The sequence below is a fragment of the Acanthaster planci genome, linkage group LG05 (genome assembly GCF_054643075.1).
Source record: "Acanthaster planci isolate LZ-2023a linkage group LG05, COTS_SCS, whole genome shotgun sequence".
NCBI classification, from domain to species: Eukaryota; Metazoa; Echinodermata; class Asteroidea; order Valvatida; family Acanthasteridae; genus Acanthaster; species Acanthaster planci.
The window spans coordinates 6,686,432-6,708,086 of NC_141781.1; the positions used below are offsets into that span (position 1 = coordinate 6,686,432).

Genomic DNA, 21,655 nt, shown 5'->3' on the forward strand with positions numbered 1-21,655 from the left:
ATGGGTATCCTAATAATCAGTTTGCTCAACACGAGGGTTTTTAGAGCGCAAACATCTATCGTGAAATTGCATTCGGCCTCAACACTCAACAAAGCTGTGCCATATATTTTGTAAGCGCATCTGAGGTATTTGCTTTTGCATTTGAATGTCCGACTTATGCATAAAACATTGCTTTAATTCTACGTTTATTTCTGTCTTTGTTTAAAAGTTGGTCTATACACTAATATAAACTTAAACAAGACAAAAAGTTCTTGGTACCCCCCCATGAAAAACTGACCAAAATCAGACCATTGACAGTTAACAAAACAACATATCGAGCAACTCTGAATCAGTGTATAGTTTCTATTAAAAATAAATAAATGCCCGGGGGCTCATAACGACGGGCCGGGTATCTCAGGTGAATCTGTGTACAAAAACAATCATTAAGCGATAAGTCTTCACAATCACTAAAAAGGGCAAATATTTCCTCACATTAAGCACATTTTCTTACTTTATAAGAAAACATTTTAAAACTTCTTTAAAAATTCAAAAGCCACACAAACACCCTTAAATTAATAAGACATTCAGTCTGAATATCGCTTAATCCTATCCCCGCATATATCCACACTTTTCATACAAACAACTTCTTTTATCAAAACAATTGCACATTAATGTTCGACACTCAGTTTTGGTCAGCGTTTTAAGCGTTCGATTCTTCTGAAGTCTGATTCTCATCATCTGCCATTACAATTTCCTCCTGGTTGGCCCCATTGATGATGACGTCATATGTCACGTTGCCTTTCTTACGGTTCCGCGATTGGCGAGTTTTGAGCACGACGACAGCGAGAATGGTGAAGACTACGCCCCAGAACGACAAACCCACCACCAAGACTACAATTATAAGATGACGATCTATTGGTTCCAGTGGTGTTGACGTCACACCCTTTGAGGGCTGATTGGTGAGCACAACTTCTGGTTGCTTAGTGACCAATGGTTGCTGTCCGTTGATCGGTTCCGGAGTTTCTGTTGATATGCTTACAGTTGTCTCTTTATCTGTTATTGGCTCGGAGCTTGACGTGGCAACGACTGTTTGAGACACCAGAAAGTTCATTATCCTTCAAACAACGAAAGAACGGCCTGACATGCTATTTTGTTGGTCCCAACATAATGGGGTGCTCTTGACCTCACCATGCATATTTCTCCATTTTATTCGAGGCTGTATCTCCAGGAATTATAGAATTCGAAGTGCACGCTCAGTTTCTCTTTTCAGGATGTTTGATAGAATACTACTCTGTCGTGACTAAGGACAAGATATTCCTATTGAGCGTTCTTGAAGGTGCATTCCTTACAACTTTGTGCTAAAACTTCTACTAATTATCTTTTATTTTATAAACGCTTACAATAATTGAGGACCGACGAAACTCCATTTGAAGCAAGATATGGGATGGAGAGAATCCTCTCGCCTTTGTGTTGGTCATTGTTTGATTGGAATTTCAGGAATTCTTTACAGACTTCTAGGGGGGATGTATTAGGTAACAATAGTCTACAGTGTGTATAGGGATTGGACAGGTAAGGGGGGATACCCCTCCGTCCCATATCTTGCCTGGTATACGAAACTCACCTGGTCCCCCGCATGTAAATCCAAGCGCCAGGGTAATGTCGTCAATAGCGATATCTGATTTGAAGCCTTCACCCCTCTTGGCTTCAAAGGCTATCTGCAACCCAAACCAGGATTCATTATCTCGGTCATTAAGCACTGGTGACAGCGACTTCGCAGAGGTTATGTCACAAGTGTGCAGAGAAACATTTTCTTGAGAAACATGATGATGATTTAAATACAGGACTCTGAGAAAATGCTAAACATTCTCGGCAGTGCTGATATTCTCGATGGAAGGAGTTTCATCTAACACTAATTTTTCCTTAAAATGTTAAATGTTACAAATGTTGAAATATTATAACAGTGGTCAGAATGTGATAACATGTTGTACAAAGTGAAATTTAACTAAGAAAATTTCAAAACAATTATTTAGAAAACAGTTTTTTTTTCAGATAAGTCTCATAGGTTTGTACACAGGGGTATCAAGTGTTGTCCCTTTCTAGAACTCTTTCTAGACCGGAGTGCGTGCTGAGCAATGATCAGTTCAAAGTCAGTGGCAAAGCAATAATAATAGTGAAATTACAAAATGTTGTCACTTTCACTTCAAGTGGAAAAGGTATTACGATAACCAGGTTGTTACCTCGAAATCGGACGACGAACGACCCTCAACCACGGCCTCCATCCACTCGTCCCCCTGGTCTCCCTTTCGTGTCCACAGGGCTTCGGTGGCCAACTCGCCTCCGCTCCGTAGGCGAACGCTCAGACGGCCCGCGTGTTCGCCGTGCATGTGGTAGAAGAAGCGGAGACAGAAGCCTGGGGAAGGCCCGTGGGTCGGGCTGAGGAGGCGAGCCACGTCCCAGACGCCCGGACCAGAGGCTTCGATGTACAAGTAGTGACCTGTTGGGGGAAATGGTTGAAGGAAATTACAGGGAAAAAATATACATTTTGCCTTCAAAACCGACTGGCGCACTGAGACACGTAGCTGAGACTGCTAAATGCGCACGTGCTGAGCTGGACTTTGAAAGAGGTTGTGCTCTTGTTACGTGGTGCAACTACGTCATGCGTACAAGCTCCCCACTGACGTGCACTGTGACGAGCCTCTTGCATTTTATTGAAAGAGCAACTCTAAGGAAAACATGTTTTTTTTTCTGATTTTATCTGTTCAAATAAATAGGGAAGCATAGAAATCGAAAGCAGTGTCATTTGTCTTCAGACTTCAACTATAACAAGCTAAAAAGGGCTTTTTCTGTTCATGCCAAGATGCAAATTCTGAATGTAGATTGCGTCATTCTGAGAAAACATATAAAACGAGGGAAACCCTCACCTTGTGTTCGTAGTGAATAATTCTCTTGTGCACGCCAAGCAATGGCCAAGGGTTTGTCTACTATGAACACAGGGTGAGGGTTCCCCTCGTTTTCCCTGTTTTTTCAGATTGACGCAATCTTCATTCAGCATGTTCAGAATTCGCATCTTTGCATGAACAGGAAAAAGCCCCTTTTAGCTTGTTATGGTTGAGCTCTGAAAACAAACGACAGTGCGTTTGACTAGGATGTTCTCCGATTTATTTGAACAGATAAAAAGCAAAGAAAACATGTTTCCTTAGAGTTGCTCTCTAACGAGGACCGTCTTTGGCTTTGTCTTCGACAGTCCTTTCTTTCATTTAAACATCCGTCAATGAGATAAATGACATGAGATTTTTAGTTGTGCAGTGCGTTGGCCGTTAAAATCCAACACAATACTGAATTTTATCCAGCTGTTTAGACTTCTGAGTTTTCTACATAGCCCCGTCAAATAATAGAAATTCGATATTTGTGGGGCTTCATAAAACCGCAGAATGCCGGAAATAGAGTAAGAAGAAATAAGGAAAAAGTTATCTCATCGTACCAGTGGAGTTGACTCCTAGGGTGTGGTCGTAGGACGGCCCAGTACCCGGCGTGGGCGTGCCTCCCTGTCTTAACTGCCAATCGAAATCGTCGTCAATGTCTTGGACGTATCCACAAAGTGCATCATCGTCGGTTTCAAAGTCACAGATTTCGAAGATTGCCTTGGCTGCAGCGGCGGGAAACAAAAGGTTAATCGCTCTCAATCTTAAATGATAAATATAATCATGCATGCATAGTCTTGTCTCACAGTCTGTCAAAGGCCAGAGGTCACTTCTCATTCCTCAGTGATGATGGAAGAACAAAGTGCACATACATAAAGTAGGCCTGAGACAGCCTAAGTCACTTTCAAGTATTTGCAGAACCCACTTGGGCCTTGCGGCCTTAGAATAGGACAATTGAAAATCTATTTAAACAACAGCCAATACTCGATATGGACGAGTTCACCAGGTGTTGAATAAGGTGTAAACAGAGAATCGACATCGAAAAAAAGGACTAAATACAGCCGACGTAAAAAAAAATTGAGGTCGACGAATACCCAAATGCGCGCGGATAGGCCTACACAATGTAGGCTGTATACAGTCTATTATTATAACGCATTCCGCATCCAAAACTTACTTTTTTTCTGTGAATATGGGAATAAAAATTAACCCTCGTTTTGTAATTTATTCTTACATAAAAAACCCTTTGCGTTAATCTTACCTTTGTGGAAAACAAGGCAAACGAAGACAATCTTGACAATCAGGGTTGTTAACTCCATTGAATATTAAATGAAGGACAGCACACTCTACCTTGTTGTACGACCAGGGGCACAAATACACTGGCCTGAAACTGCAAGACGTCAGATTACGTCGACCACTTATCAATGAAATGCTATCGAAACATTTACTGCAATATATAAGTGTTTCTGGCTGGCCGGGTCTCTTCCTGTTTACGCCGCAAGCACGCCGGTAGGCTTCCCGTCTGCGGTTCAAATTGCCTGCCAAAATACCAGACGGGGAGTGGAACTGCCAGTGGACGGAAAGGACAGCAAACAGGATCCACAGTTTCTGGTATGCATTTCCCTCGAGTAATATTTTTCTTCGGTCTGCTAATCGCAAGGCTTGCATGGAGATCGTGTGTAAACATCAAGTGTTCCAAAGGTCGACCGGGACCAGTCGGTTGCCCATCACAACGAGGTATTTATTGGACACCAGTTCAATTCATGTAAGTGTCTTATATACACCCGTTTCAGACAGGCGTCCTGTAGAGTCGTGCTAAACCAATTAAAAGCAAATTTTGAATTAAGTACGGCAAGAGTTCGCCAATTACCAGCGACCAGGTACGGAACAAGCAAAAAAGCGAAACTTTGAGGCGCTCGAAACGACACAAGAGCAACTTGGTTTTAGCATGGAGGAATAAAACTCAGACGTCGCTCTTTTCATTGGCTGAACCCAAAGTTTGAGTCTACAATAGTCGCTCTTAATTATTTTTGGTTCGACGTGATCCTAGAACGCCTGTCTGAAACAGGCTAGGAGTCCATCATAGGGCCGATATGTAACTATTTAAAAAGTCTGAACAGTGGTACCCAACTAGTACCTGAGACCGAATCTAGCAACAGGCCATTACGAATTGACGTTTTCAAGTGTAAGTTGTGTAAACGAAGTTAGTGACATAACTAGGGCTAAATTGGGGGGAGGGGGCGCACCCGGGGGTTCCAAATGTTTTCAACGGGGCATCACAAGAAAATAAGCTGCAGCAATAACGGACATTATTTGAAGATTTCAAATGTGGGGAGGGGTCACCTGGGGGCACGAGCATCCGTTGGGGGGGGAGCACGTTCCATCCAGTAGTTGCGCCACTGAATGAAGTAACAAACAGATCTGCGATCTTGATAGACGTTTAAGTTTGCAGCTTAGTTGTACATTAAACTTAATTTAGCTGTCAATTAAACTATACGTCTCATGCATTATCGTGTAGTTAATACATGTCTAATACATGTAGGCCTATAAGAAAAAATGAAGTATTATACAGTGAAAGTCCTGTATTCACGAGAACTATGCCTCTAAAATGGTACATGTTCTTCTGCATTTCATTTAATTTTGATCTCAGGCAAGCGTATGTAATTAATCATGGAGGAAGGAAGTGTAACATCTTCACGCCCAATACGTTCAATGACTGGCAGTTACTTTCTCAAGCTGGGGCACGAGCACTGTATATAAATGTTAGCAGACGACTCTTGTATGGTTAAAGCCCTCTAAAGAATTCCTCGTGCAAAAACAATCAGGTTTCGAAAGTACCGATGGATCCCGTGACTTTTTGGGGATGAAAATTCTATATAAAAAAGTATAATTAAGGCGTTTTGGTCTATTTAAATAAATACAAATGACGATTTTTTTGTGCCTAGTCACAAAAAATCAGGAACGTATTTATCGTGCCCTGATTTTCATGCCGATGTTTCAAGTATGTATGCCGATCTTTCGCTTAATGAGGAGTGGTCGTTCCTATTTGTTCCAGATGCCAAATCCCGTTCAAAATTGCCTTCCATGTGGATCGGTGCGATTCTGGCACGCCTTTCTAAATCGAGGGTAATCCTAAATGTCTTCAGTCAAACTAATTTTTCTTCTGCGATGAAATATGCCAAATTAACTCTTCATCCATTTAAATCTAATTTGGTTTCTAGAACAACGAAACGCAATATAAAAAATTTAAAATGCCATTTTAATTTTTTTTAAACATCCCATGTGCTTCAAATATGAATAAAAGTGAAAAGTCCATCTTAATGAACAAGAGAAAGGAAATATAACACTTCAATGAAACAATAGACAAGATGTGCTTCTTTAGATACAAACAAAGTGATCGGACGATATCTACATCCTGTTTAATGTTGTTATCGAACAATCCCTTTCATCCAATTAGTTCATGATAACATCTCTGAAGTACATTTCTTACTTTACTGACAAAACCAAATGCAAGATCAAACTGACCATCTTGAAATTCTAACCTCAATAACTCTCAGAATGGTTATGTCGTTTACTTCAGAACTTCAGAACAAAATAAGTTGTGTCTAAATATTTCTTCCGTTTTTATATAAATGTTATAAACAAATTTCAAAACGAAGAAAACAAACAACGATTTCTTTGATGCAGAACAAGAGGGTGCCCTTTTGTTATCCCGTAAACAACCTTGCATATAGTGCTCATTAGCATGCCACTCCAAACATTTGACATTGCAGTTAATAATGTCACCGAAAATATAGTCTAAAAGGTCTCAAATAGGAAAGTGCCTCCCCATTCAGTACGAAACGTTCAGTTGAAAAGTTTTTTCTGTTGATTTACCTTGAAATTACGGGCCTGAGGACGTCGCAGTGATGTCACAAAAACACGCACATTTCTACAATAAGAATCATGTTGGTAATTAGTAGAATTCAAGTTAGTATTTCATGTTAGTATCAAACACTGTTGGAAGATATTGACCAATGCATCAATTCGACTTTTTGAACACTTTAAATACACCTCAACTTGGATGCAAAGTCTGAAGCAAGGTCAGCCATCGTCCTTCCCAGAAAAAACTGTTTCCACACTTACTAGGAGGTCAACAAGATTACGTTCCTTTGTTCCCCTACCCAGTCACGATGTGTTCTCACCAATAATCCATAACTATATTTGTTTTTCTCTCCCATACAAAACATCCTCGACCAACATCCTTATTATAAACTCGTCGGTCGTTGATTTCTTCTTCTCGCCTACATCGACGGGCAATGTGGATTCCCTCTTGATGAATTCTAGGAAGTCGTTCACTTCACGCCCACCTTGGTACTTCTTGGGTGCAGACTTGCTCCCCATGGGTGCCCAGTATATTGTGGGAATCCTGCAGAAAAGCAAAACTAATCGTTATTCAGCGTTGTACAGGCAATATATTCACACCAGATGTTTTCCAAGAAGGCAGGTATAAGAACCCAGGCAAATGTTTTGCTGAGTACATATAAAAAATATTCACGAAATGTAAAGGTTTTGTGAGGATGGTTCATGATACAAACAGCCGAATGAATGAAGTAACCAGAAGACAGTGAATGTTACACCAAACTAATTCACCACCTTCACTGGAAGACTACAGACTTTAGATCTGGATCCATTAGGCCTGTGAACTGATGATATCAAGCTTTGTTTACCAAATAATTATGAAGGTTTGAACCACTTGGCCCAACCTGGATCCCAAGGGAAAGCACAAAGTGTGAGGTCTATCCAAGCACACTAGTCTTTGGAGTTGTTTCACTGAACACCATGGTCAGGGATTATGTGGTTGTTTCTGTCTTTGGATCTACACTAATTTGGTCCACTTAATGGAACTTATGGGAAGCGTGTGGAAAAAAGTTCCGTTTGTTTGTTTGAAGATGAACAACTGGGAGTCTGTGATTTGCAATACCTTCAAACCAGCCGACTTTCCAGCTTATTTCTGATTAAGCTTCGGGAATATTTTGGAGCTTCCTGGCTAAAAATGAGTGATATTGACGCAATATGTCGTCCATTACTTACCCAATCACTGCGTATTCTACAGGTGCATCGTTAGCGGTTATATCCATCTTTGCAATGACAACATGCTCTACGTCTTTCAACTATAAAAGAAAAATTAACGGCTTTAACACCCAATGTCATCCTTATGACGGTGGACCAAAGTGACGGTGTATACGTTCACTTACAACCCTGTAAACCAGCAAACGTTTAATATGCCAAAATTGCACCTCTAAACCATGCAATTTCTACATAACAAGATTCCATGTGAAACACACTTTCACCAGGATCAGCGGCATGGAAGGGGGGGGGGGCAGTGACGAAATCCTAAAATCGCTCGCCTGTCGAAAATATGAAAAAAAGAGGGCCGGGTGCCTAGAGACCATTGACGACATGATTGCATTTCATAATAAATGCTTTTACCATATTTATACTGCGTAAATGTGTAATCCAGCATGTTGTGATTTTGGTACTCTTTGTGCCGTTTATTCTCCATTTTCCTTTCTATCTCGGAAAGTTTGGCTGTTGGAAGATTAAAACTAAATCAAGTTATGCAAGTCCTTTTTCATGCCTTTGAAAAGTTGGGGGATGATCAAATGGCCCATACCTTGCCAAAAGGTGGGAGAATGTATAATATTCTTCGTCCTTCTTCTATTGTGCCAATGACTCAGAGTTTTTAAGGTTAATGCATTTCCTCACAAGCAACAATGCCCTTCAGAGTCAATCAAGATTTCTGGTCAGAAAGAACAGCAGCAACAGGATCCCACTTCTGCCACCACTTCTGGAGCAATTGGAAAACAACGAACAGGAGCTGCTGGTCACTGACCTTCTCCCCGAGTAGAGTGTACTTTGCCTCCATAGCTTTGCATTGGCCGCACCACGGAGCATAGAACTCAATGAGGACATCTTTGGTGTCGTCCTTGACAATGTCGTTGAAGGTGCTACCCACCACTACCTGCGGAAACAAATGACAAGAGTTAAATCGGCCTGGATACATTTTTAGACGAAATGAATGCAACCGAAACATGGTTTTGTCAGATTCAATGGATTGAAGGAAACTTGAAAAGGGATTTTTGAAACATGAAAATGTCTGGGAAAGCTTTCTTGCAACGCTGCTTTGACTTTCCATCTCCTTTGTAGCAGTTAATAGGAGAAACTTCAACATTCTGGTTTTTGGTTTTATGCATCTTAAAATTTCAGTTCTCATGATGTGTGATGTCATCCAAGACAGAACAACAGTGGCTCTGTAGCTCTGCTTGCAAATATATATCACACTTTCCTTCACTGTCTTTGAGTAACTTTTACTTGTCACTTGTGTACGGTGTTAGGTAGCTTGTGCAAACAATGGTAATGAAAAATCTTTTTTCAAAACATCGTTTGAGGTTATTGTGAGAAGAATTTTTGTGCTTTTCATTATGCTCAACAACAAGTCTTGCCTTGTGTAACAAAAGAGAAATAGTACCCTATGTGTTGATGAAAGGATTTAACCAGAACTAAAAACTCTTACACTCTTGCTATTTCTAATGAAAAGAGGTATTCAAATCTTGTTGGTGTTGTTGTATCTCATAGTAATGTGCATCAAAACAACTTGAACCGAAGGTCCACTGCATGTTTTCTTGAAGTACACAGACTTAAACCCTTTTGACTAATAATACGTGCAGCTTAATAAACTTGAGGCAAAAATACTGACTATGCCATGTGTAAAATGCAATAACCCCCCCCACACACACACACTTCTTAAACTCGGGGGATGGACGACTGAATCATCCCCCACTTTTCGTGCTGAAAAACAAAGAGATAAATTTTACCTTGACAGGACCATCATTAAATTCTGGAACATCTTCGCTTTTAATATATGGTTTGAGCTCTCCCGCTAAAAACTTTTTCACGAAGGTGTCCAGGGTTGTGACTCTGTCGGCGAAGAAAGGTGAAAAGTACTGCGATGCTTTTCTCAAAAGCGTGAGAAACAAAACCACATCTGGCAGTAGACGGTTATAGGGGACTTGTGAAAATGTGCTTGGGCTAGTTTTTTGGAGAGCAAAATTGTCAAAGTGTTTAGCCTGTAAAGGGACAACAAACACCACTATACAAAATAGGTGCATGACAACCAAGAGGTCAAATGCGAGGAGAGTGTTTGACTCGAGACTTTCAAAATAGCAGTCAAAGCTGCAGATCAACTGCAGATCAATGAAAGTATATGTTAAGGACGTGATTAAGATAAATGAAGCTGCGGGTGTCCCGGTTAGAGGGTTTCCGAATTTCAAAGACTGAGAAAAAATGCACTTGCTACACATTTTTCCCGCATGCTTTGTTACTTTATTTAAAAGCTTTGCATATTTTGCTGTCGCCGGCAAAAGTTCCAAAACGACATTCTGCCGGTAGCCTTGTTCTGATTGGTCCATAATATGAAGTCACAGCCGGTGATGTCCTTGCACTCAACTTGGCGCGGCCCGTAACATAGCAAGTGTTGGCGTTACTCAGAGAAATATCAAAGGGCTGCGTAGCACCTTGATCAGAATATTGAAAAATACATACAGTATCGCTCTTAATTTATCTTATTGTCGAGCTTTCCGTAACTATGTACCTTCGTCAGGACAAACAGATTCATATGTGCACTTTTTATATGCACTGTGTATATATTATCTCTACTTTTGGAGTTGGGGAACTTTTACCAGGAGTGGCAAAATATCCACCGCCTCTCTAAAACCTTGCAGGCAGCTAAATGCCAGATGAACTTACGAGAAGGCTTCCTCCATCTTGAATTTCTCTCCATGCTGCCATGCAACAACGCTGATTTCAGTTTGTGAACTGATTCCCAGGGATCCGAGAACGTCTTCGAACTGGGCTTTCCAGGCAATTGCGAAGGTCAAGCCCTCATCTCTGTAGTTCTGGGCAACCCTCATTACCCTGCAAACGGTTTTCAAGATCTCCACGTGATACGGAAAGCTTAAAGTAAGATGTAAGATTCCTTAAATCCCCTAAAATGTCCCAGATACAATCAGTGAAAGACATCATACACCGAAGCGTTATCATAAAAACGACGACTTTTTATCTCAGTATTCCGTCTTTCCGAGATAAAGTATCTCAGAAACGCCGAAACGCTGATGGTCACTTTAAGCTTCCGTAACTTGGTCACAAAACACAGAAACATTTATTCCATCAAAACGTTGGTTTAAGTACAATGAATCAGATTTTTTAGGGGGGGTATTCACAATGTTTTTCAAGCAATTCCTACTGAATATGAAATAATGTTGCCACATGAAATATCAGATGGGGGGTATATGAAGTTTCAACTCACCTGTTGCGCCAATAATTGGTGCCTAAAACAAAAACAAACAAACCCAGGAAGAAAATTAACTGCAAGTATATCGTCGAAGGCGGATCCTGAACAAATTTTTCAGGGGAAAGTTTGGGGGCCAAAAGATTTGGAAATTTCTTTGCATGACAATAGAACAAAAATTACTGGCCTGAATATAGTTATTTTGCGGGATCCTGTCGAGAGTGCATTGTGAGTGATAACGTGTGGAAATTAACGTAAAGAAGGTCACAAAAGCCAAGCAGAATTACCCGTTTATATTATTCAAGCGTGGATTTCGAAGAATTAGATAAGCGTAAACTTTTTTCTCAAGAAAGGGAATAATTTTGGATAACATACCTGCAGGATTCTTTAGGAAGTCTACCTCGTAGTAGACGACAACTAGTGGTTTCCGGAATAAATCCACGTTAAGTGGTGTCATGTGACCACATAGCCCCATGCTGAACAATTAAAAGTGGATGTTGCATCAAATGTCAAAAATTGATTGCCAAATGTCTGTCACAAACATTGGTGAAAGGACTGGTACATTGTTAGATCGACAAAACAAATGTAAGTATGTTTCCCGAGACAAAAGGGTCTGTAGAGGTTTGGCGCGGTGTAGCCACCGTTCTTTCGTTTTTCAGGGAAACCCCCTCAAGTTCAATACCTGACATTCCCAACATCCACTGTCTCGCTAAACCGTTGTTGTTGCTCAATATCGTTTTTATTGTGCTTTATTTTGGTGTCTTGGTAAAATGCGTGTTCTTTGAGCAAAGTTTTTCCCTCTTTCTATTGGCACATTGCAGGATCTCATATCCTGTATTGATTTAAATAACCACTTAAATATTATTTACAAAATATTTCTAAGTCATTCTAATAGCCGGAGCCTGGGGAATACCTCCACACGGTTTCCTTTTTTCATATCTTCAATTTCAGGTAAATGTCATGAGTTTAGTGACAGCCATCACAATCAGTGTTCAGAGGTCATCACCAAACAAATCTGCTCAAAATTTCAACCCCAAAAATGTTGTATACTCACCCATTTTGTCCAACAAACTTTTCTATGTTAGTCTTTGTAATGGCGCCGGACATCTCTACTTTGTTGCCTTCATATTTGTTACTTAGATACGCAGGTCGGAAAAGGACAACAGCACTGTATCAAAATTAATTAGAGATGAAGGGGCACATTTAAAGAAAAAAGTAATTTCAACATTCATACAAATAATTGTTTCTTCGTTATGCCAGCGTTAAATGCAAAACTCACATCATGCAATGACACTGTGGGGAGGGAAAGAAGAGGTGGTCTTAAATGGTGGTCATCTTATTTGCATATAGAGTTGAACCGAATGACATTGGATGGGTAGTACAGTGTAGTGATTGTAGTGAATTTGGAGGAAATTCTTAGTGGGCTGGTGGTCAGGTTTTTTTGAGGGACGCGTCCGGACGATGAGTGTGATGGGAGGAAGGGGTAGATGGTGAGTTTGGGGGATGAGCTTGTTTAAAAATTGGACCGACGATGGTTTTGCTGAAGGGGTGTTGATGATGATCAGTTATTTACTTGGGGGATGGCAAGGCTGTTTGAACTGGGAATGGGAGGGGTGAGTTTGTTTGATGGGGTGGCTGCTGAGTTTGGGGTGAGCTTGTTTTAACCCTCGAAGAGCCGGGGGGGGGCAGAATCCGCCTCCCCTGTTGATTTTTGCTCAGAGCATCTCCGGGATTAATTTCTGCGTGCTTATACTTTATGGCAATTTTTTTCCAATGTACTAGCCTCATTTTGACCCCAAATTTATGAAAATTGGACGTGGCGTTCTCGCTCATCAGTGAAGAAATTTAGGAGGCAGGGTGAAGTGTGATGTGAAATTTACCATTGACTTTGTACCCAGAAGTACATCGTACAAAGGGCGAAGTGGCTTCTTTTTGTCAGGAAGTCTCTTCCTTTTGGGAAGGTCTATTAATTTTATAATTAACTTATGCATGTTATTGTATACAGCTCATAGCATCTCTGGTTTCATTTCCACTGAATATACAATCCACACAGCATCTTTGATGTGAAAAATGCAATAAAATCGCCCAACAATCGAAAGAAGAAAAAAATGGTATAATAATATAATTTACATAAACTTAATTAATTTGCATCTAATTTCACACGGATGATTAGTATGTATGCCTTCATGACACTGCCAAATTTCATTGAAAAACGTCATCGTAAGGCCGAGATCTGAAATCTGCCCCCCGGCTGTGACAAGGCCAAAACCCTCGAAGGGGTGGGTTCATTTGAAGGGGGACAGAAAATGGATATCTTCGATCAATTTCCTACTCAAAGTAGCCAAATTCTTCGTTGACTTCTTCTGAGAGAGAGTAGACTACTCGGTAGTGGGTGAAGAGGTCGGGAGCAGCCTCGACTAGGTTTTCTTTCTCTTTGCCGTCTTTGGTGAAAAAGCCTGGGAAGAGAGCATAATAGAGCTACATCTAATAATGAATGCATTTTCTTTCAATATAAATTGGTGAGCAGTGTTACTTTTTGGTTGGTAGTGACATTAATAAGAAGCATCCAATGGTCCTGTTTGTTAGATTGAGTACATGGTATATAAATTGACAAAGAGGAATTTGTTCCATTTGATTTTATGTAAAGTTGAAAGGCCTCGCATGCCATTCAAATCCTGTGTATTATTCGTTAGTTTGAGGAATATCTCAATTATCTCGTTAAAACCATTGTGATTAACAGTTCCCTCCACGATAACACAGCCACGTGACAAAGCTTTTGGAGGACTTTATTGAGCTTGGACGCATGATGGATATTATGAATCCGGAAATGGAGTTTTGCCAGGCAAAACACTGACTTATGTTATTTAAAATAAAGCAAGCATTGTTTCTTAAGAATGGTCTGAGGTGATACCCTGCTGGGCCGTCACAAACGCCAAGGTGAACCATTATCGCAATAAATAGAAAACCGATTGTGCATGAGAAGAATTTCTGGCCAGCCCACTGTATCTTTTGAACAAGGAGATTTTTTGGCCCCCAAACTGGTGAGATTGTTTAAATCCTTGCCAGGACCAACTCCCTGGGTCTTTGAGCTTTAATATGAGAGCAGAATGGCTAAAACCTGCGGTTGAAAAATGTCCTAAGTGCCCGAGAAAGTTGAGGGTTGCCACTTGAAAAATGGCTGTTGTTTCGCGGGAATAATTAAAAATGTAATTGGTTAACCCACAAAAAAAATGAAAAGAAATTGAAAGATTAGTGACCAGACAAGAATTTCATTTGTGTTTCAGACATCTCAGGGATGTTGGCGTGCATGTTATTGGGCCCTGAACAGTGCTGATATTACACTGTTTTCAATGGGGCTTGAATTAGTGGACTGTACCCAGAAGCCAGCAAGCGGTCCCTAAGTAATAGGGACAGGAACCAGTCCATGTAATAATGAGCTACTTCGCTACTCCAACAGCGCATGTCGAGTATGAGGCTATTCGGGAACAGCTACACGCGTGCGATAGTCTGTCCTATCAGCGCAGCCATAGGCCTACACTGGCTCACGCGCGCGCTTTTTCCCCCAAAAGACCTTGGCTTTTTTAATACCAAACTGGGTCCTTACACTTTTTGATCGTCCTTGGAAACTATGTGTGACGGTGAAGTTTCCCCGTATTTGATTGTTGCAGTAGCTGTGGAGACTTCTACCAAACTTTTTATCCCCTTTGAGCTTAGGGTAATACCGCTCAGCTGTGCATATGAATCTTTTAAATCTTTTTTGTGGGACAATGGGTGGTGGTGGTGTTGTCCGAGGCAAGTGTTCACTACATGGATATCTGCTCATGTGCACTGAAGAAAATGGGTCTTCCCTTGTCTGGGAGTGACAATAAATCCTCACCTGCAACGACTGGCTGGTGGGAGCTGTCAAGTATCTTCTGCAAAGACCAAACATCGTCGACTTTCTTCGCCATGGGTTCAGCCTGTTTCTTCATCCAGCTGACGATGCTATCTTTAAAGACAACAAGAAAATATATTTAAAAAAAACTTCAAAACTCCTTCTGAAGAAAGGAAGTTGTATCATGCCTGTGTAAGCGACCTCTGATTCCAATCAGCATGACGTGGGTGGAGCTCACAGCGGAAAAATCGAGTTTTGGAAGAACTGTATGGACTGACCGGTTAACGACCACAGCGGCATCAGTGAAGGAGGTACACAGAGTCTAGAGTCCTGTGTACATGGCACAAAGTCTATTTTGTACATAATCCCATGCAGTGTGTACACGGAATTCACCTTTTACTATACTTTTAAGGGACTTTCGAATGCTTTGATGCCATGCATACCTGGTCTTTTTCTTCTTAGAAACACTCCCATGAACCATCTTAACTTCTGGGTTTGGAGCACAACAAATTTCACAACCAACCAGGTAAATTCAACAATAACCCTCCAGCTCCTTCTGGTGTCGAGAGAGGGGCAAAGTCAAAAGCGAAGACTGCTTTGGGCTCATTCAGCATGATGGGGGGTCTCAAAAGCCTTAAATATTCACGACACATCCTTTGTTTTGTAGTGCTATTATTTTCTTAGAGTACGGTGCTACGTTTTGGTAAAAGAATAAATCAATTACATTCTTTCCTACTCACCTATGAAGTGTTCCTTTCAAGAAAAAAAAAACCGTGGGAGGGGCAGGCTTTCTAATGATTAGGGAGCTCAGAAGACTGTGGACTGTTACTGACTCTAAAAAAGTGCAAATAATATGTGACGTACCTGCCTTTCTTGCCCCCTGATACTCGGAGGAGAGCTTCCCATTTCTAAAGATCTTCATTGATGGAAAATCTGACACCCCATAATCGCCGCATGTCTCTATGCCCTTTTCAGCGCAATCAATCTTGGGAAATGAAAAAAAGGCCAATGTAAAGTGCTGTGCTTGCAAAACACTTTTTTATGATACATCTTGCTAGTCACCCTCTCATACTTATCCCAGCTTTCATGGGTTGTATCTATGCGTTAGCAATATTCTGGTGAATTAACTCTCAGCAAGATCAATTCCTTGATTGTGGAGACAGTCAGTCAGCCAGCCAACCAGCCGCCAGCCAGCAAACACTAGCACGCACACACCCACGGTCATCCCCGCACGCCTTGCAAATGGACAACTGAGGTATTTTCGTTTCGGATCATCTTTGCTCAGGAAGGGAAAGAGAGAGAGAGAGGGAGAGAGTGACGGGGCCCTGGCTTATTCCACTAAGTTTCAATCCCACAACTTGAGTCATATGGTTACAATAAACCATTAATAGCTGGGGTGGGGGAACAGGGCCATGCCACCCTCCCCTAGCAGAAAGTACTTTTTATTTTTCATCATCAGGAGAATGTCTCTTAGTATTTCCCAAATTTAGCTCCACACCATACAGATTAGACTACACAAAACAATCTTCGAGCCCCCTCCCTAAACCCCCCAAAATTCTGATCCGTGAAAATTGATCTGCGGGTTCTTGACTTGCCCTTGCAACATTTTTCACTGTTTCCATATCCAATGGAGAGGGGGATACTGGCATTTTCTACGGTGGCCGCGAAAGGTGCATGTATGCGCGCTCGAATGGTATATGTGTGCTGAAGGATCATCCTTCAGCACGCATATACCATTAAGTCATACTATGTCACTTGGGGTAATATAATTATTGCATGTGACAACACACATTGCTTAAAGGCAAAACAGGCAAAGTTGCAAATGTGTAGAATCTTCAAGTGTGAGCATTATAGGCGCACAGTGTCTTTGGTGACCGCTGGCATCCACAGCTATCGCCAGTAACTACAACAGGCAGATTTACATGTATGTGTGGAATGGGGAGCAAACACAGAGTCGAATAGAGTAAAGACAGGATGTACCTTTGCAAGCGGCACTGGAGGATCATTGCTCTTCAGAACAGTTGCTGCTTTCTCGTACTCAGGAGCAAGTTTCTTGCAGTGGCCGCACCTGGTTGGCATATAGGCAGTCAAAAAGCCCGAGCACAAGTCAGTGAATAATTATGTTACATGCAAACTTTTGTCAACTACCCGAACTTTGTCCTGTGCCAAAGGTGGGGATACTGCCCATGCATAACTGCAAATTTGTCGACAAAATTGGGTATGCCCAACTTTGGTTTGTATCCAACCGAAATTAACAATGAAATCGTGCAATCAATGAAATTTGGAGAACTGGACTATTACCAGTTTTTGAAAGATTGTACATGTTACTGTTATGGGAAACTTGCTGACAGTGGCATTTATCATCAAATTCAACACCAACTGTCTTCATAGATCTTGAGTCTTGACCGCCTAAGAGCAGCTGAGACCCTCTCCGCTAACTCTGTTCTTTTTACAACACCCACTGTACTCTATCATTTAGTATTGCAGCCAGATACTGTGTTCCTGCAGCGCTGCAAAAGTGCAAACTCTACAACTGCTGTTCCACTACAAACTCTTGCAGTTTCTGGAACACTTCACAAAGATTATTCACAAAGATTAAGTTGGGGGTATCAACATCAGATTGACGACTCTCCATGGGTTTCTCGTGGAGGTATACAATTAAATCTGGACTCACAATGCCCTTAATCAGCTTATAGAGACCATTGAATCCACTCGCGGCCATTTTACCGAGCCGAATACAAAGCTTTCCTAGCTTTGTTCTTCCTGACGTCAATAGGAGGAGCCAACCCACGCATTTGTATTCGGATCGGTAAAATGGCCGCTGGTTGACTTCTTTTTCATACAAAGGCGTTGCAAGTCCAGTTTTTTTAATACACGTCCGTGGGGTTTCAACCCTTCTACTATTGAGTCAAAGCACAATGGACCTTTTTATTCATCCATTTGAAGAGCAAGAATCAAGGAGAGAAAACAACAAACGTGTGCATTTCATTAGTGTCTACTGATTGCGGGAGACTTTAACCCCAACATTGGACTAACTAATGAAAATAGAAACGACAATCTTATTATTCTATTTGTACATCGATGACGTCTTTCAGAACGTTCGCATATAGTGCATAATGTTTAATAATCAAGTCATTTTGAATCACTCTAATATCGTATCTTTCCAACCGTACACAAAGATTCAAAGCCGTTTGGTATCCACCGTTATTACCTAAATGGTATACAAACACTAGTATGATGATTTTCTGTTAGATTGTACCGACTGCAGTACCATTTTATAAGGTATACAATCTTCGTTCATCAGTTAGGCTGCCATGGACTATAGCTTTACAGCAAGGTATGAGACAGAGAGAACCCCCTTCTTTGTGTTGGTCATTGTCTCGCAGGAATCTGGGGAATTCCTTTCAGACATCTTGGGGGATGTGTTAAGTAACAATAGTCTGGAATGTGTATAGGGATTGGACATGTTGGGGGGAGGCCTGTGGCTCGCCGCTGTGTGAAAGTTACTCAAGAGTCTGCCCTTACAAGAATATGGTGCAAGGGTACCCTCTTTTTTGTGAAAAGTTTGACAAAGCAATAACCCCTGGCTCTAAGAATTGAGGAATATATATAATAATTTACGATTAGATATGTCACGGAGTTTTCCATTTCAAAATGTCTGGATTCACACGATTTGGCGTGAAAAGTTGGTCAAATTCAAATTATTTTACAAAAATATTTGTTCGGCGGATTTCCCAATTTTCCCGTGCAATTGATTAAGACAGTCATCTAGTTTATATGAATCTAGTTTTATAACCAGGAAAACTAGAGTAGATATTGATCAAATTTGGCAACACTCAATTTTTTCCGGTGAAAAAATAAAATAATTTTTGGGTTATTTATAACCACATTTTCATAACCTTTTTTGAGGCAGGGCACAAAATCAGTGCTACTGAAAAATAAAATGACTAGGCCTAATGTAATTTGGATTTCATCATTTATGCTCGGTTTTCTGGAAACCCATTAATTAATTAACGAAGACGACGTCTCATTTTGCGATCAGAGCGCGCGAAATCAGACGTAGTCTGTTGCTCTGCTGTTAAGTGCAAATCTTGCGCACGCGTTTGGTAATGAACGCTATGAACATACGTTGTTTTATCCCAAGAATGAATCAGCGATCACCCACTCATCAAGGGGTCTTTGCCGGAAAGTTTGTCCATTTTGCAGGAAAAGACTACATGTTGCCCACTAGCTGACCTTTGCCCTTGGCCTTGCAAGAGGCCCGCTACCAATAGAACCACTAAATTGCAACCACTGAGAAACTTTTGCTCTAAATCTGCCCTACAACGGACCTCAACAAGGAAGAATTTGACCAAATACGGCTAAAATCGGATGAAGACTGTGACAGAAGAAGCCGCTTATTTTCCTGAAATGACCGCCAGTAACCTCTAGGTACATATTACAAAATGTCTCGATTCACACAAATTAACCTAGCTTGAGCCACAATTCTGTGTATACCCTACGCATATGAGGAAGGCTCGGCCCACTCATAGGGATTTGACTGACCAATTGCAAGTTTGGCCTTCATCGGTTGAATATTGTGGGAGAAGCATTTCGTAACTTTCAATGAAATGACCTCTACTGATAGCTGATCTTTGTCGGAGTGCACCATATCATTGAAGCTCAGGCCGGTTGTCCATAGTTATGGCTTAGTTTGGTTGAAACTGGCCGGTGGGCTGGGGAGTGATTTAAAGGCACATGATGAGAAAGAAGATTCAATACGACAATAGGCCTTTACCACCTGAGACGATATAGGACAACAATATCCTTGTACTGGCTGAAAGAATAACTGCTACCGAACGAAATGAATGAAAGCAATGCAGAAGCCTAGGACTGATAATGAGTGGAACCAAGTTGAAGAAAATCACTCGTACAACTCCGGTTATACATTCGGGGTGGACCCTTGTGCAGACCGATACACGCAAAGGAGTACCAAATCATTTAACATAGAATTGTATATCACAGTATGACCATGAAGCTAGTGCTGATACCGAATGAAAATGTTTGTCTGTAGCTTACCAAGCAGTGTAAAACTGAACAAGCATCAGGTCATGTCGGGCGGCCTCCGATTTGAACGAATCATCAGTGAGTTCTATAACATCACCGCCAAGAGCAAGCCCCAAAAGCACAGAGATCAGCAGAAACGTCTTCATTTTCAGTGATGCCTATGTAAACCTCTTACACTCAGGTTTCCCACACCAGCTAGTCCTACTAAACGAATACTCTGTACATGTGATGTGATTTTACCGCAGCAGCTAGGCCTCGTACCCTACAGCAAGAGCCTACTAATCCCGGGTAGACTTACCAACTGGTAGATTTACTCCTTGTGACGCAATCTGATCGTTTCATCTGCTCATGAATATGCAAATCCCACAGGCACTGCGAATTCTTCTCTCTTAAGAATCTTCTACATGACAATTTCCCGTGAATTAAATCCCCAAAAGGTTTTTCAGGGATATCTATCTGGGCAGTATAGGACTTATCGCGCTAGGGAGTTTATGTAGGTTCTTACAAGGCTCTGATCCCCTTGATTACGACGGGCAGGTCTTTTCTACTCTTTATCTCGGCTGAAAGTAAAAGGTCCCTCAGTGAGCTTCCGGAACCCTCGCACGGTCCGCCTTTGGGGATTTTACATTGGGCCGTCCTATTACATTCGATAATTTTGGAAGAATAATTCCTAATTGAAGCCACCCCAAGAAACGCCCATGTCAGAATTTTCCCCTTGTCCTTGTCAAGACAGTAATATTAAGGAAAAGTCACTTGGAGATAAGTAAAAAAAAAAAACAACGAATTTCATTAACGGTTCACTTCCGGCAGTATTGTTCCTAGGTCTCCATGTACATGCACGTTTGTTTTCGTTCCCCGTGCTTACGTGGAAACGATACGTTGCAAAGATTTACCTTCCTGTAGTCAATAGACTCTAGATTCAGTCGAGTTGACCTGGCGCAGTTCTCGTCACCAAAGGTTAGATTATACATTAGAATCTTTCGTAGAAGCGGGTTATTACTTCAAGTTTATCGCCTTATAAATGACAAAATCATTCATGCCACATAATTATGCTTATACACTTCAAATGTGCTCGGTCCATACCCCCGTTTGTATAAATCGTGACAACTAAATCATCTCTTTCACTGATGTAAAATTTGAAGTTGGATGGCCATCGGCAATTCAGAGTTAAATTTTCCCACAGTACAGTATTTCAGCAACTAGGGGAAAGAAATCAAACATTGACGGAAACTGAGAGCCAAGTCCCTCAGGTAGTGCAGTGGTCGGACCAGGTCGACGATGGTCGACTTTCCCCCCTTGAAAATCCCTTAAATACCGTTTTAGCCATGAAAGTAATTCCAAAGGGCATTTTCGAGAACATCGACTGGTGGATTAAAGGATTTTCCGTAGGTTTTTATAAGATGACTACAATAATGACAACAATTGGAAAACCTAACAATACTCCATCATACACTCTCTTCGTATTGGTCGCATACTGCAAGAAAACTCCGGGACATTAGGATCCAGGCG

General features: G+C 41.2%; 2 protein-coding genes across 2 annotated transcripts; both read right to left on the minus strand.

Annotated features, from left to right (window-relative positions):
- Positions 1–168: 168 nt before the first annotated feature.
- Positions 169–4,538, minus strand: LOC110988133 (MAM domain-containing glycosylphosphatidylinositol anchor protein 2-like). The gene is made up of 5 exons (XM_022251395.2): positions 4,159–4,538; positions 3,461–3,625; positions 2,217–2,473; positions 1,601–1,694; positions 169–1,065 (listed from the first exon to the last, which is right to left on the minus strand). The coding sequence occupies exons 1-5, from the start codon at positions 4,214–4,216 to the stop codon at positions 680–682; spliced, it is 960 nt and encodes a 319-aa protein (XP_022107087.2). The 5' UTR covers positions 4,217–4,538; the 3' UTR covers positions 169–679.
- Positions 4,539–6,271: 1,733 nt separating this feature from the next.
- Positions 6,272–20,455, minus strand: LOC110988099 (protein disulfide-isomerase A3-like). The gene is made up of 13 exons (XM_087136557.1): positions 20,159–20,455; positions 17,081–17,168; positions 15,965–16,085; positions 15,104–15,214; positions 13,559–13,682; positions 12,281–12,394; positions 11,602–11,702; positions 11,245–11,266; positions 10,686–10,853; positions 9,755–9,857; positions 8,773–8,901; positions 7,971–8,050; positions 6,272–7,305 (listed from the first exon to the last, which is right to left on the minus strand). Exons 1-13 carry the CDS (start codon positions 20,290–20,292, stop codon positions 7,095–7,097), a joined length of 1,506 nt encoding a protein of 501 aa, XP_086992683.1. The 5' UTR covers positions 20,293–20,455; the 3' UTR covers positions 6,272–7,094.
- Positions 20,456–21,655: the final 1,200 nt, after the last annotated feature.